The sequence below is a fragment of the Protopterus annectens genome, chromosome 7.part0 (genome assembly GCF_019279795.1).
Source record: "Protopterus annectens isolate FY-2018-M chromosome 7.part0, PAN1.0, whole genome shotgun sequence".
Classification (NCBI taxonomy): Eukaryota; Metazoa; Chordata; order Ceratodontiformes; family Protopteridae; genus Protopterus; species Protopterus annectens.
Genome location: NC_056739.1, coordinates 84,661,415 through 84,676,224, shown reverse-complemented (window position 1 = coordinate 84,676,224; position 14,810 = coordinate 84,661,415). Strand labels below are relative to the sequence as shown.

The following is a 14,810-nucleotide window of genomic DNA, read 5'->3' as shown; positions in this document are numbered from 1 at the left end:
TTTAAAGAAGTCCAAAAATAGGTATAGTAGTACCTCAGGGGAGGAATCATCAGCCACTGATATAGAATATGCTAATACTCAAGAGTCCCCTGATCCTAACAAAAAACGAGGTGCTGAGGTGCTGACTACCCTTTAGGCTTAAACACCAGGGGGGGGGGGGGTAGAAAACATAGACAGTGTGGAAGCCTTGTTAAAAGTACTAGTTCCTAGATAAATGATTTTTATAATGTACATAACATTTCTTCCATTGCATTGACAGAAGTTAAACAACTTCTTAATAAAGGATTGAACTATGTCCCTGTTTTTTTTTTGTTGAAGAAGATAGTGTGGTCAATGATGTCTTAACTTTTTGTAGGACTCTTTCTTAATCTAAAATTGTTTTTTGCTACTCAGGATAATTCTCAAAGATCTAATGAGTTCAGATTTCATCAGTCCAATTTTGTGCCACCCATGAATAAACATGTTTTGATATTTCAGGACGCTGTGCTCAAACATCTACATTTCAAGATTGGTCAATCAAGAATACTCAGTCATAATTTAACAGCTGCAGAACAACAGGCACTCATTAACCTGAAAAAGAACACCAATATAGTTATTGTGCCGGGTGACAAGGGTGGGGCAGTGGTTGTAATGGATACTAGTTATTATTCATCCGAAGCTCATAGACAACTTCAAGATGCTAGACATTACATGCATATGCCGCTTGACCCCACCTTAGGCTTCAGGAAAGAAATTGATACGTTTCTTGAACAGGCGGCCAAAGAAGGTATAATAAGTGTCTCTGTTAAGCAACATCTAACACTGGGGGATCCTCGGAAACAATACCTATATCTGCTACCAAAAATTCATAAAAATTTGGAGAAACCACCGGGGAGACCTATTGTCTGTGGCATACGCTCTCTTAGTGAGCCTCTGTCTGCTTTCCTGACCTAACATTTACAGCCATTATTAAAACTGGTTTGATCTAGAATTCAGGATACTACTGAATTTCTGAAAATAATATTGGATCTACAATTAGAGCCGGACTGGTTATTATGTACATTGGACGTCTCGGCTTTATATACCAACATACCTCATTGGGCAGGTCTGGAAGCTATGAAATATTGGTTAGATAAAGCGGATTTGTATCCTCAGGGATTCAACACTTTGTTGATATGTATGGCTATACATGTCCTTACAAAAAATGTTTTCTTTTTTCAGGGTGATTGCTACTGGCAGGTGTGAGGAACGGCTATGGGAGCGTCCTTTGCTCCCATTTATGCCGATCTGTTTATGGGATTCCCTGAGGATCAACTGATTTATGATAGCTCACATAACATCTTCTTGGAGGAAATTGATATCTGGAGAAGATATCTGGATGATTGTTGGATGATATGGCAGTCAGATGAAATATATTTATCAGAATTTATTCAATACCTCAATGATAATAAATGGGGCATTGAATTTACATTTAACACGAATTTGCAACAAATACATTTTTTGGATGTTACAATCACGAGGAATACTGATAATACATTAAGTTCACAGTTCACAGGTGTTTTGCAAACATCCTCAGTATAATAACCTACTATTAGCCACCAGCCTTCATCCACATCACATTATTAAAAATACACCAAAGTTACAATTTCTACATATTAAATGTATTTGTTCCACAGGGGATAGTTATGAATATTATTGAAGGGATCTCATTCATAGATTTCAAGTCAGGGGATACCAATATAACAACATTATGTCTGCCAGTACTTGGGCAAGGGGTCAGGATAGGTCTGAACTTTTGGATTATCGGGATAAGTCCCAAATTAAGGATAATGCCATCAGGTTTGTGACTACCTATGGTAGGAATATCAACATAATCAGTGACATTATTAATAACAATTGGAATATTTTATTAGCAAATGAGGATTTATGTAACATTCTTACTCCAAGATGTCAATTTTCTTATCGCAGGGGGCATACTCATGGGTCTTATTTTAACCATTATAAACATGGCTGTTTCATCAGATATTTGGAATGACAACTCACTTTAATTGGGGATAAACTGATTGGGTCCTTTCCCTGTGGTCATTGTTTGTTTTGCCAGTTTATGCGAAAATCCAAACAATTTCCTAGCAGAAACACCAGCAAAGTTTATGACATTCAATTTTTTGCCAATTGTGGGACTGATTGGCTGATTTATTTAGCCACATGTTCATGCTCTTCTTTTTATGTTGGGCAGACCTCCAGGCCATTACGTGTATGTATGTTTGAACATTTAAGTGACATTCGGAACAAATGGACATCCAGTGCCCTATATAAACATGTAATGACCCACACTACAGCCAGATTCAACTTTATAATTATTGACAAAATTCAGGGGGACAGGTCCAATAAGTTAGGGTGGCATGCCCTACTTAATAAAAAAAGAAAAAAGTTGGATAATTAGGTTGGGTGGATTGTTTTCTCCGGGTCTCAATGATCATCTATAATTAATGGTTGGGTTTGCAGCCTCAGGGTGATGTTGCTTAAAGTGTTTAATTGATTGGGGTATATATTATGCCATTATAAGATTGTGTGTTTATCACTGAAGAAGGCAGGTTTGCCGAAACCTGTCTGATTGTGTGTGTGTATATTTGGTGTTGCCACATTAAATTTATGGTTTTCTTACTCATTTGATGCTGGCCTCCTTTTTTAACTCCTGCATAGATCATTGAGCGAAGAGACGCCACTGTAGGACTCTCATATGTAGACGTGCCAGAGGTACTAATGTTTTAGCAGCTGCCATAGTGCCCAAGACCTTTAGAACCAACTTTGCCTGTACTTTCTTTTTTGAGAGCAAGATGGACACTTAATGTCACAGTGTCTGTATCCTGTCGTCAGGCAGTTTTGCTACCATGTCTTCTGTGTTTAAGTCTGCTCCTATGAATGTAATACTCTGTGATGGCAACAAGGCAGATTTTTTGAAATTTATGGTAATGCCCAGTTTCGAGCAAAGATGAACGGTGGTGTCTCTTGCCTTGGTTAGTAGAGGCTTGGTTGTGGCGGTCAGGAGCCAGTCGTCTAAGTGTGGAATCACCCAGAATCCTAGATGACTCACGTGAGCCGTGACTACTGCCATGCATTTGGTGAACACTATGGGGGCTGTAGTGAGACCAAAGGGCAGACCTCGGAATTGGTAATGACTGGCTCCCAGCCAGAAGTGTGGATGTCTCCTGGATCGTCTGTTCATTTTTATATGGTAGTATGGATCCTGAAGCTCTATTGAGCACATCCAATTGTCTTTTCCCAGAAAGAGGAATATAAACTGCAGTGTCACCACCCGGAACTTTGATTTTTTTTATGGACTTGTTCAGCCTGCTGAGATCCAAGATGGGTCTCCAGTCCCCTGTTTTATTTGGAAATAAAAAGAACCTTGAGTAAGTTCCAGATCCGGTTTGGTCTGCAGGGACTTCTTGGATGACTCTTTTTCTTAGCAACTTTTGTATCTCTAGGGTTGCTTGATCCCTTTGACAGGGTTGAATGTCTGGGCCTAATCTTGTTTTTGGTGGTGGGGTGCAGAAGGGTATGTTGTATCCCCTGGATATTATTGACTGTACCCATTTGTCTTGAGTGATGTTTAACCAGGCTTTCAGACACAGTGGTAGTCTGCCCCTGACTGCCTCCAGAAGTGGACAGGTGGGCCTCCTTTCAGGAGCGCTGGAAGTGTCTGCCAGAGAACGTATCTCTGTCACCCTGATTTTGCAGACCCCCTCTGCCACGAGGTTGGCGTCTTCCATTGTTATTTCCCCCTTTGCCTCTGGGGGAAGATTCACCACTTGCATCTGGTGAAGCTCTTTGAGATTTATGGAACCACATTTTCCCACCCTTCTAGCCTTTGGTATAAGGCCTGGTAAGGAGGGAAAAACGTACTCCCACGGAAGACAGAGTTTTGCCTTCTTGTTCACACCTTGTCAGAGTCTCTTTATCTTTTGGGCCAACCAAGGATGAGCCATCAAAAAGGGCATTAGTGAAGGAAGACTTGAAGGGCTCAGTGAACTTGCAAAGGCACACCCAGGAATGCCTCCTCAGAGCGATTCCTGTACCAGCTGCCCTACTCGCACCATCGGCTGCATAAGAAATGAGCCATATAGAGGAGTTGACTACTGAATTTAAGGTAGCAAGCTGGGCGGTCACCTTGCCTGGAACCCCTCCAGCTGTGGAACCTTGGAGTGTATCACCTAGCTCCTTTAGAAGATCCCTCTGAAGTCTGGTAAAATGGGTCAAATAGTTCAGAGATCTGAGTGTAAAAGCTGCTGATGAGAACATATGCTTCCCATACCTGTCCATCATTCGAGACTCCTTATTTGGCACATGGGCAGATAAAGAAGTCTCAGCTAACTACTTTTTGGTGACTGCAGATACCACCATAGCATCTACTGGGACACCTTTGGTTAAAAAGTCTTTGTCTGACAGTGCTGTTATAAAATTTGTTGGGTCTCCTCAGAACAGGTTCCACGGATTCTGGAGAGCCCCATGCCTTTCCACTAATAATGTTGAGGAGCTGGTAAAAAGGCAGAGACACCCTAGAGGTGGAGGGTTGAGAATGAAATGCCTCCAGGTATACGGACTCATCTTCAGATGGGGTGAGGGTCTTCCAGCCACCTTTCTGCTTCGGGATCTGTAGGATGTCTGAGAAGGAGACATACTCAGAAGGTGACTGTGGGGACCCTTCTGAATCATCCAAGTCCATATCTGAAATGACAGACTCCTCAGGGGAGTCTATATGTTTCCTCTTACATGTTTTCTTCTGAGGGACCTCCCCAAAGGCATCCTCTGGGGAGGTTTCGGAAGAGAGGGATACACCCAATGGGACATCCTGGGGCATCAGTTCTCTTCGCCTGGTGGGGAAGGAAGGTAGAGAGTCAGACACTGGCACTTTTGGAGGAAGAGTGCTAGCAACCCAGACTGGAGCCGTCAAGGGTGACAGAACACTCCTCATCACCTTGAAGGCAGCACAAACTGGGTCCGAGGAAGCCTCCAGCTCCGAAGAGCCAGGAAACCCCTCTCACACCAAGGAGGCAGGCTCCGAGGCTGATGTAGGAGCCAAAGTCATCCACGCAGATACCCCGAGAGGTAGATTCGGATCCGACAAGGGTCAGATCCGACTCTCTTCCCCGGACCCGATGGGGGAGTATCAGCTTCCAGACCCCTTGACAGAAGATAGTACTGAAGAGGTTGGACCAGAACTTGGGACCAAAAACCCTGGGGTGAGTCTCGTACCCAACGGTTCCACCACCAACACATCCAAGCACTCTGGCTCTGAAACCACTCAGGTCGGAGGAGGAATAGTAGAAGGGGCAGTAGCAGAAATCAGTTCCAATTCCTTTTGGGCTGGACTCAAAAGGATCTTGACCAGAGCCGGAGTCCAAAGCAACCTCTTGACCACCTGCTCCACGTCATCATCTGATAGACTCTTGAAGTATCAAGAGGATGGGGCCAAGGATTTTACACTATCAGCCACAGACTGTAAAATAGGTTACTGAGGAACTGAGGAGACTGGCTTCAAGGTTGGGGACCTGCTCAATATATGGCTTCTATACGGTTCCGACAAAACTGATAGAACCGAAGGAATAGTCTTTTCAGGCCTGAAAGCCTTTGGGTCTGAAATGGTAACCTTAGATAGCTTTCTAGCCGGCTCAGAAGCAGGAGCCAAAGAAGAAGCTCTTTTTGTTGAGATATGGGTTTTCTTCCCTAAACATGATGGGATAGGGTATAGCCTCGAGCCAGTGGAAGCTCTCAAGCTTTAGTAATAGGCCGAGTTGGAACAACCAGCAAGAATGAAGACAAACTAGGACAACATAACATCATGTTTTTAGGATAGACTTTTTGTGGAGAATGTTTGCCATGAAATGAGTTTTCACTATTACGGGCTTTCAGTGAAATGGGTTTGTCCTTACGAGTTTCAGTGTTATAGTTTTCCGTGTTATAACACAGACCTGTTTTGAAGTACATATATGGATGAAGTGCATGTTTTTGGGATATAATTTTTGTGGAGAATGTTTTCAGTGAAATGGGTTCGATCTTACAAGTTTCAGTGTTATAGTTTTCAGTGTTATGACACAGACCTGTTTTGAAGTACATGTATGGATGAAGTACATGTTTTTAGGATATATTTTTGTGGAGAATGTTTTCAGTGAAATGGGTTTGACCTTATGAATTTCAGAGTTATGAGTTTCAGTGTTATGACACAGACCCATTTTGAAGTACATATCTGGATGAAGTACATGTTCTGAAGTGCATATGGAAGGAATACAATAGGAGTTGAAGAACACAAATAGTAAGACAGCAATGACTAGCATTAGAACAAAATTAAAACAGACTGTACAGCCAACACATGCAGGAACAACTCAACACAACAAGGTTAATTAGAGAATTATAAAGAGAGCAAGAATAGAATAATGCAGTAAGTGACTTCCGATGCTGAAATGAGGTTGCTGTTATGGATGAGCAAGTGGAGATGGAGTAGATAACTGTTTAGGTAAACAGGTTTTCTGTACAAGTCAGCATTCCCTCACTTTATGTTACTTGCTTGACTTAATTATACCTGGAAATTACTGTACAACAGAATCTTTTCAATGAGACAGAGTTGGTGGTTGGCATAGTGGTTAAGGTATTTATCTCAACAACACAAGGTACAGGGTTTGATTCTCACCTTTGATCACTGACTAGTTATTACCTAGTCACATAATCATCCGCAGACTGAATGACTAGTTTTAAACTATAAAGTAATAGAAAAGGCCTCTTAGAAATTCCACTAACACTACTTACAGTTCTTGGAGTTTTCCCAGTGTTCTTATTGCTACAGGAAATTCTGTCAGTTCATTGTAGTTTAAATCTCTGAAAACACAAAAATTAAAGAAATTAGGAATGGTGTTCGACAGAAGTTCCATTTCAAATGAAGCACACTTTATTTCACAATCATAAAATGAGAGGCTTTCACAACACTGGAAACTAGAGTCCTCTGGTCATAGCTCTCAACCTTCCATGTCAAAAATGAGGAACACTAGCCCTCATAATCTGGAACAAATGGGCAAAATGTGGAACACATACTAATGGCTTACTAACACCTTCAACTAGGAAGGTCATAGGATGGTTAAAATATGCTGGTTTTACTTATAAAGAAGATCTGTTAATGAATTAATATGATTCATTTCTATTTACAATGGATTTCACTAAAAAAATTCCTAACACTGAATGTGTGACAGAGTCTTTCACTGTGGAACTTTGAGGAACTTCGAGGAGCATGAACTTTTTAAGATCCCAAATGAGGTACATTACTCGTAATGAGGTACACTTGAGAGGTATGCCTCTGGTTATTGTATCTAGTTTACTTTGAAGTAGATAAAATGTAGTCTTTGTTGCATTGCTTTGAATGTATTTCAGACACTGATAGGAATATTTCTGAGCCCAGGATCATGATACCTGCTAAGATACCTTGCTGGGTATCTACAATGCACGGCTTGCTACACTGTGGGTTATGTTTTGCTTCTGAAAGGTGACTGTCATCAAGACAGGCTAAAGTCTCCTTCACTGTTAGATGCATTGTGGGATATGCAGCAGGAAGACTTCCCATAGTGAGGACTATGGATCGCACTGTTACAAGAACATACAGAACACGGGACAAAAGCAACACTGTTTTAATAAAGTATAATTTCTTTTCAACATACTTGTAAAGGCACAGGCAGAAATAATTTGAGAACAGCTAAGTAGAGTATTTAGCAGTAACAAAGCAGGCTTTGTCTTAACTTCATACCTCTCAACCTCTTAGAGCAAGAAATCTGGACAAAGCCATTAATAAAAGTGGGACAAAGGCCCAAAACTAGGGACAATTTTAAAATATTGCTCTTACAAATTTAGAAAGTTGATACAATAACAGGTTTTGCATTAGCATGGATTTTCTGAAGGGTATGAAGCCTGAAACTCAAATGTCTGCCATGATTTTCTAACTTCAGTCTTTAGTGCTTATCTTCACACATCATATGATTGTACTATACTATGATACTGTATGTCTTTTGCATGACTGCATATTGTTTGGAATTTTTCATCTTTTACTTAGTTTTTGTGCTATAGGGGGAGCTTATTTCCACATGTTATATGATTGTATTTTTATCACTTTGTTACTGAATGTCTTTTGTATATCTGTGTATTATATGGAGCTTTCCTCCTCGGGTCTCCACTAAAAATGGGCCCTTGGCTCAGATGGACCAACCCGGTTAACAAATGTTAAATAAATAAAATAAATAATGATTTGCCACTAATTTGCCAGGAAAACACAGTTTTATGAAAAACAGACTAAAAATATGAGACAAAAATCTGGACATTCTTTGAAAATCTGTACAGTTGAGAGGTATGCTTAACTTCCTTGTTGAGAGCCATTTTATCACAGAATGATAAAGTCCTGAGTGTAACCCAGATACAGGGATCACTCCTCAAAAATCTGTTTTTAGGTTAACTCCATGGCACAGAATGCTAAAGCCGTGAGTGGAACCCAGATGACCCAAGTGGAAATAATGAGCTTAATCTTTGGAGTAGCTGGCTGGGGAGGGTTGGAAGTGAGTAGTAGAGATTGTCTGAGCTATCAGAGGACTGTGACTTGTGTGAGCATCATATGTTAGAGGATAGTGCAAGTAGCAAAGTACCAACAGAACAGCATGCCATCCCTAGCAAACTGTGAACAGGACTAAAGCAGGGCTAGGTGTTTGAAAATATATACACATCACTAGTACTGTGTACCCTTCTGCATTAGTCTGTACTTCTGTCTGGGTATAAGGGAAGAAGACTTAGAGCCCAATGATCCCCAGTGACTGCCTGATTACGGATTCTCACCTCCACTGCCTAGCTTAGTAGTCAGGACATGGCAACACATGAATTCAAATTGCAGATCAGATGGTGCTTGATGGTGAAAGCTGAGAAGGACAAAAAGAAAACAAAACAAAAGAAAAAAAACTCTATTTTAACGCAACAAAGTGATGCCTGCCCTCCTTGGGTCATGATCTTATTATCCTAGAGGGGTTTATGTGTGTTTAGATCCTTGGGGCTATGTTATCTTGAGCTGTATGCTCCTTGATGGGTCACCCTTGGCAAAATGGCTTAACTGGAGGGTCCAGCCAAGCAGCAATCCAGAATACCCCTGATGGGTCATTTAAATAATCTAAGAACCTCACCCAGAAAGGAATACCAGGCCTCACCCCTGAAGCTAGGCCTGGGGTGGTGTTCACTGGTCAGTGCTTAGTGGCCAGGTGAAACATATAGCCCAACTGGACTTAGCCTGAAAAAAGGTTGTGTGGAGCAACTTTGTGAGCTCACCACCCAAGAGCCCCACCACTGGAGCCAGACCTCAGGGTGATGTTCAGCATAAATACCCAGTGACCATGTGAAACATACAACCTCAGTGGGCTCAGCCTATAAAAATCTGTGTGGAGCAACTTTGCAGTTCACCAGCCACAAGACAAAAGAGTCAGAATAAGGTGTAATACCAGTCAAGCAGCAAATTGAAATGGGATAGAGTAAGATGGACTAGACCCTGGTAATGGCAACTGGCTCTTAGGACATGGAATGCCATCTTAACACTCAGGATGAAGTCAGAGGTAAGCTTGTGCAGAAGGCTGAAAAATATTTTCAAGATTTAGTTGGTCAGAACTCTATATACAGCACTGGCTCTAGAACCACACTTCAACAGCAGGAGGGTTCTCTGTCTTACTCTGGAGCTGACCCTTAGAAGAGGCCCTGGGAAGGTGGGATAAAACTCGCAAACTACTGGTTGTGTAGAAGTTCACCTCAATGCAACTACAACTTGCATATGCAAATAAAAGCTTATCTTAGAAATTATGGGTACAGCTCTTGATAGGGTACCACCTACAGATTCTGAAGTTCCTCACTTCAGCAGTCATGTGAGTAATAATGGAGAGACCTGCAGGGGTGTCACTAGAAGGAACAGCTTGCCTGTTGTGAATCCAGGTGGTGTCTGCTGTGCCTATCATGGATTGTCCATACAAACACCATGTTCAAAAACAGGAGTGGATTATATGTGTGCTTTGTACCACAGCACCTTGGGCTGAAGATGACTGCTTAACTTTGTAGTCATGTCTTCAAACTTGAGGTTTTATATATATATATATATATATATATATATATATATATATATATATATATATATACACACATACATATACATTTAAAACAATTGTAGTTCATGTGGAATAAATAATACTAAATTCATTATAAAACAATCCTAAAACAAATGGATTTTCCCAATATAACCTTTACTGACATAAATAATTATTAAGTCACAGATAAAGCAGTCACTCTTGACCATTGTAAAAACAGTGTCAAAGTTTAGCGGAACGTAACTTTAATACAGGTTTTATTGAAACATTTTCATTCAAACCTGTGGGTGGTGGCATTTAATTTGAACTGCCAGAGTAGTTCCTTATACTCTATAATTTTATTTTATACTTACACCCTCAAGATTTGTTTCAACCTTTTCTAGTATAACAAATTTAAAATCTTTATAACCATTACACTTTTGTGTAAGTTTAAAACTACATTATTAGAATTCTTCATCCTAATACCATATAACAGGGTTCATAAATTCTTTGCTTCAATGGTCTCAGTTTTTCTCATATAAAAACCTGGACAAACTGAGCATTTCCCAGTATATACCAGTCTGAAATCAAACAATTGCTCTTCTGTAAGTTTAAAGGGCTGCTCAGGCAATTGCCAAGAGTTTAAATTCAGCTTCTAAAATAAAGGAACACTGCTTACAATCACAGCACCATTATATTTACTGATCTTCTAGTCAGAAACCACATCCCTGGTCCCTTTTTCTAATAAATCTTAAAAATTAGATGCCATCTTGAATATAACTCTTGGGTGGGACCCAGCTTTTTCAAATACTGTTGGATTTACTTTCACAATGCTCCAATTATTCATTACAAGTCTTTTAACCTGATTTGAACATTCATTGTTATTGAATAACCAAATTCCTTTCGAATGATGTGTTTGTTGCAAATGTTCCGGTACTTTCATGTGTAGTAACATCATGACTGCTCATAAAATCTACATCTAAAGGGGATCATATTTCTTACTGCATTCATTTGTTACCCCTTTAAAACTATATAAGGGCAATTGTTTGCATTCAGCAGTGGTCTATACTGAGAAATGTTCAGCTTGTCCAGGATTTTGCATGTGAAAAACTGAGAGATCACTAAAGAAAAGAATTTATGAACACTTTTGCGATATTAAGATGAAGAATTCTAATAATGATTTTTTAAAGATACACAAAAGTGCAAAGGTTATAAAGATTTAACATTTGGTAAACTAGTAAACTAGAAAAGGTTAAAACAAATCCCCAGAGGGGTGAGTGGGAAACAAAATTAGAGTATAAAGCCCACCCCCCAGTTTGAATGAAAGTGTTTCAATAAAAACTGTATTGCAATGGTCAAGAGTGTCCACTTTGTCTGGGACTTTATAATTATTTATTTCATTGAAGGTTATGTTGGGAAAATTAATTTGTTTTAGGACTGTTTATAATTAATTTGGGATTATTTATTCAACATGAACTGAAACTATTTTTAAAAATAATACCTTCAAACAATTTAATGTACTTTTTAATTAAACACTGTATGCTTTTTTATTTCAGAAAGACAGTAGCTTTTTAATTTTTGCATTTGATTTTTAAAAAAATGAAAATAATGACTTGCTCATTGTTATACTGGTGTCAATAATTCTTTGTTTACTTAATGATTTCAATAGTCTCAGCCCTGTTTTACTGACTGGATCTTTAAGAATTTGGGTAAGAGATTGCCTTGATATTATAAAAGGATGTGATGCAGTTAATTATATATTCTGATGAAGTCCCATTTTTAGGGACAAAAGTGCTAAATTGTATTAGTGAATTAAAGTATTATATTTTATTTGTATTGGTATGTGACCGTTTCTTTAGCCTCCTGGGCATCACAATATATAAATAAATAAATGTACCAGTGGGCCTCTATCCCCATTCTCATCCATGATCATTAGCATTGCAAAGTGACCAAAAAGATGATAATGAAAATAGAGGAAGCAGAAATTAGGTTTTTTTGGAAGTCTGCTGAGTCGACTCTCTGTGAAACAGTGAGGAGCTTGTTAACCCATGAGGCCCTTGGCGTACAGCCACTATTCCTCCTACTTCTCCATGCTGACAGTATTAGCTGAGGTGGTTTGGGAACCTTAAGAAAACAGCCTTCTGTTCCTTCCACAGAAAGTGTACAAGGCACAGCCCACTGGGTGGAGGACCTTAGCAGACCCAGGATGTGATGGACGGAATTTATTTTTCAGCTTTCCTGCACATACCTGGGGATACCACTGGATAAGCTGCAGACCGTTGCAAGGGATAGGGAATTATGGTTTACCATACTCTTCTCGCTGCCACTGTGGTATCACTACCACTCGGGAGACGTGGTTTACAACATGATGCTGAGGTTGTTGTGCACCATGTCGAATACACAGGTTGCCAACAGCTATTTCTACTGTCTGATATAGTCAAATGCACTTGTAGCTGAGTGCAGGGAATAACAAAGGAAGCAGCATTGAATATTGCCTTCGGTGAGGATATGAATGTGTGGTAACAGTACTTGGGAATGCATGGTGATATCAAAGCTTTTGGATACACTGAAAGTTTCAGCACTGGAGGGATAGTCTGTATGTAACTGTGTTAAAGTAAGAGATAGGGAAAGGGTCTGATTTTGTGCTTTGTATGTGTATCACTGTGTAAGTGTGTCTCTGTATGTGTATCTTGTTAAGCATCACTGTTAGGGAAAAAGTTTTTTAGTAATGTAATACATTGAGATGGAGGTGGGTTTGGAACAGGGATAGGGTTAGCGCACCTGACTTGTGCACTAACCCAAACTCTACCTCTGTCCCTAATCCTAACCCTACAAATTACATTATTAAATACAGTTTTCTTAACAGTACCAATCTGCACACAACGTGTGCTGCAATTTAATGGTAATTTTTTTTTACTGATTATAAAAGGAGACAACTTGTTTTCCTTTTGCAATCAATGTAGTTTCAGCCAGTTTTTGTTTCAGGTAAGTGTGCTGTCAGCATGCAGACTTTGACATAATATGTAACTGATACAGTACACATCAACATTTCATAATGGACTCTATGCTGATTATGAATATGATCTCATAAAGAACGCTAGGGAAGTGCTCTTATGTTGTTCCTTTTTTGTATTCACATTGCAGTTACATAACAAAATACAGTTGTGTAAGCTAATTACTATTGCAATGTACTGAAAGAAAGAAGGAGAGACTCTTAGATAACTAAGTCATGGGCCTGTACTCAGTGACATTTGTTGTTCAGCCTGAGGAGCTAGAAGGCTCCTTACACAAGGGTAATGCTAATCTTGTGCTGCTATGATGTCATTTGTTACCACAAGACATCTTCAGTTCTCCTAGAGAAGAAGGATAACTTGTAGGCAAGCTTAGCTCAATAACTGATAAATGTGAAACTGTAAAACATAATAGAAAAAAAATGTAAGCAGGTAGGCTCTCTGACAACATGCTTACTCAACTGTGATCAATTCACAAATGAGTGACACAAATGAGTCTATCTTCAGAAATGGGAATAGTGCTCCAAAACATGAAACATAACTCTCCTGCACCCCCAGTGTAGAGGGTTGCTCCATTCCCCCACATCCCTGCTTCCTCATTATACCAACTCTGAGGTCACATTATCACTTGGAAAGGGGAAATCCCTTACAGATGGACATATCAACATTCTGAGGAAAGTCCTGCAGTCACACACCAGTGACAGACCATAGGAGTATCAATCATTAGTGCTTTAGAAACAAGCCTGGCTCCCTGATGCAAGTGTCTCTCCCTTGAAGCTTAGGTGCTACACTAAGCACCTCACACAGCTGCTCTGCTATTGCTTATGGAAGCACTCTTGGAACAGTATTAACAAATGGGCAGAACTGTAAATAGCTTTGTAAAAGTGACCCAGGGTGGTGGACAACTAAGACAAGACCACATGCACCAGTGTTCTAAAAACTCCTCTATTTAAAAAAAAAGTTTCCTAAACACTTTTTAGTATGCAGACTCAACTTTAGTCCTAGTTATTGACATTTTAGTCATGCAACCACCTAGTCTGCCATCTTGATCACTATTCTGTTTTTCTTCTTGCCTGCTACACTGCAGTGTTCTTTGCATAATTTTTAGTTGATTCCTGCTGCTGCTAAAATGGAGGTGGCTGTTGTGTTCATGAGCAGGCCTCAGGATCATTTGTTGTGGATTTGCCTAAATGTTCATTGCATCCGATTAACATAAATAAATGCACTGAGGCAAAGCTTAGATAAACAGTGACTTTTACATAGAGTAGCTGCTGCTTGACATCAGCACTCAGACAGTATATGTAAACATAACTGAGGAAATCTTACTAGTACTCTCAGCACGTGTCTGGAAACATCTCTGTAAAGCTTCCTACCACAGCCACTCAGTAAATACAAATAAACATCTATGCATAGTTCACTAGCACACCTAGCCAGTACATATAGAAGCATCTGTGCATGGCTTACTAGCACACCTAGCCAGTACATATAGAAGCATCTGTGCATGGCTTACTAGCACACCTAGAAAGTATATGTAAATGCATCTGTGCGTGGCTTCCTAGCATTCCTAGTCAGTTCATGTCAACGCATCAGTGCATGGCTTCCTAGAACACCTAGCCAGTACAAGTGAATGCATCTGTGCATGGCTTCCTAGTACACCTAGGCAGTACATGTCAACGCATCAGTGCATGGCTTCCTAGCA

General features: G+C 39.9%; 1 protein-coding gene across 1 annotated transcript in view; it reads right to left on the bottom strand.

The window, feature by feature from the left end:
* Window positions 1-14,810, bottom strand: part of LGR6 (leucine rich repeat containing G protein-coupled receptor 6) — a 655,213-nt gene that overhangs the window by 482,719 nt on the left and 157,684 nt on the right. Inside the window, exon 4 of the mRNA XM_044076136.1 lies at window positions 6,784-6,852. Within this exon, the coding sequence (XP_043932071.1) occupies window positions 6,784-6,852 (69 nt within the window). The remainder of the gene's footprint in view (window positions 1-6,783; window positions 6,853-14,810) is intronic.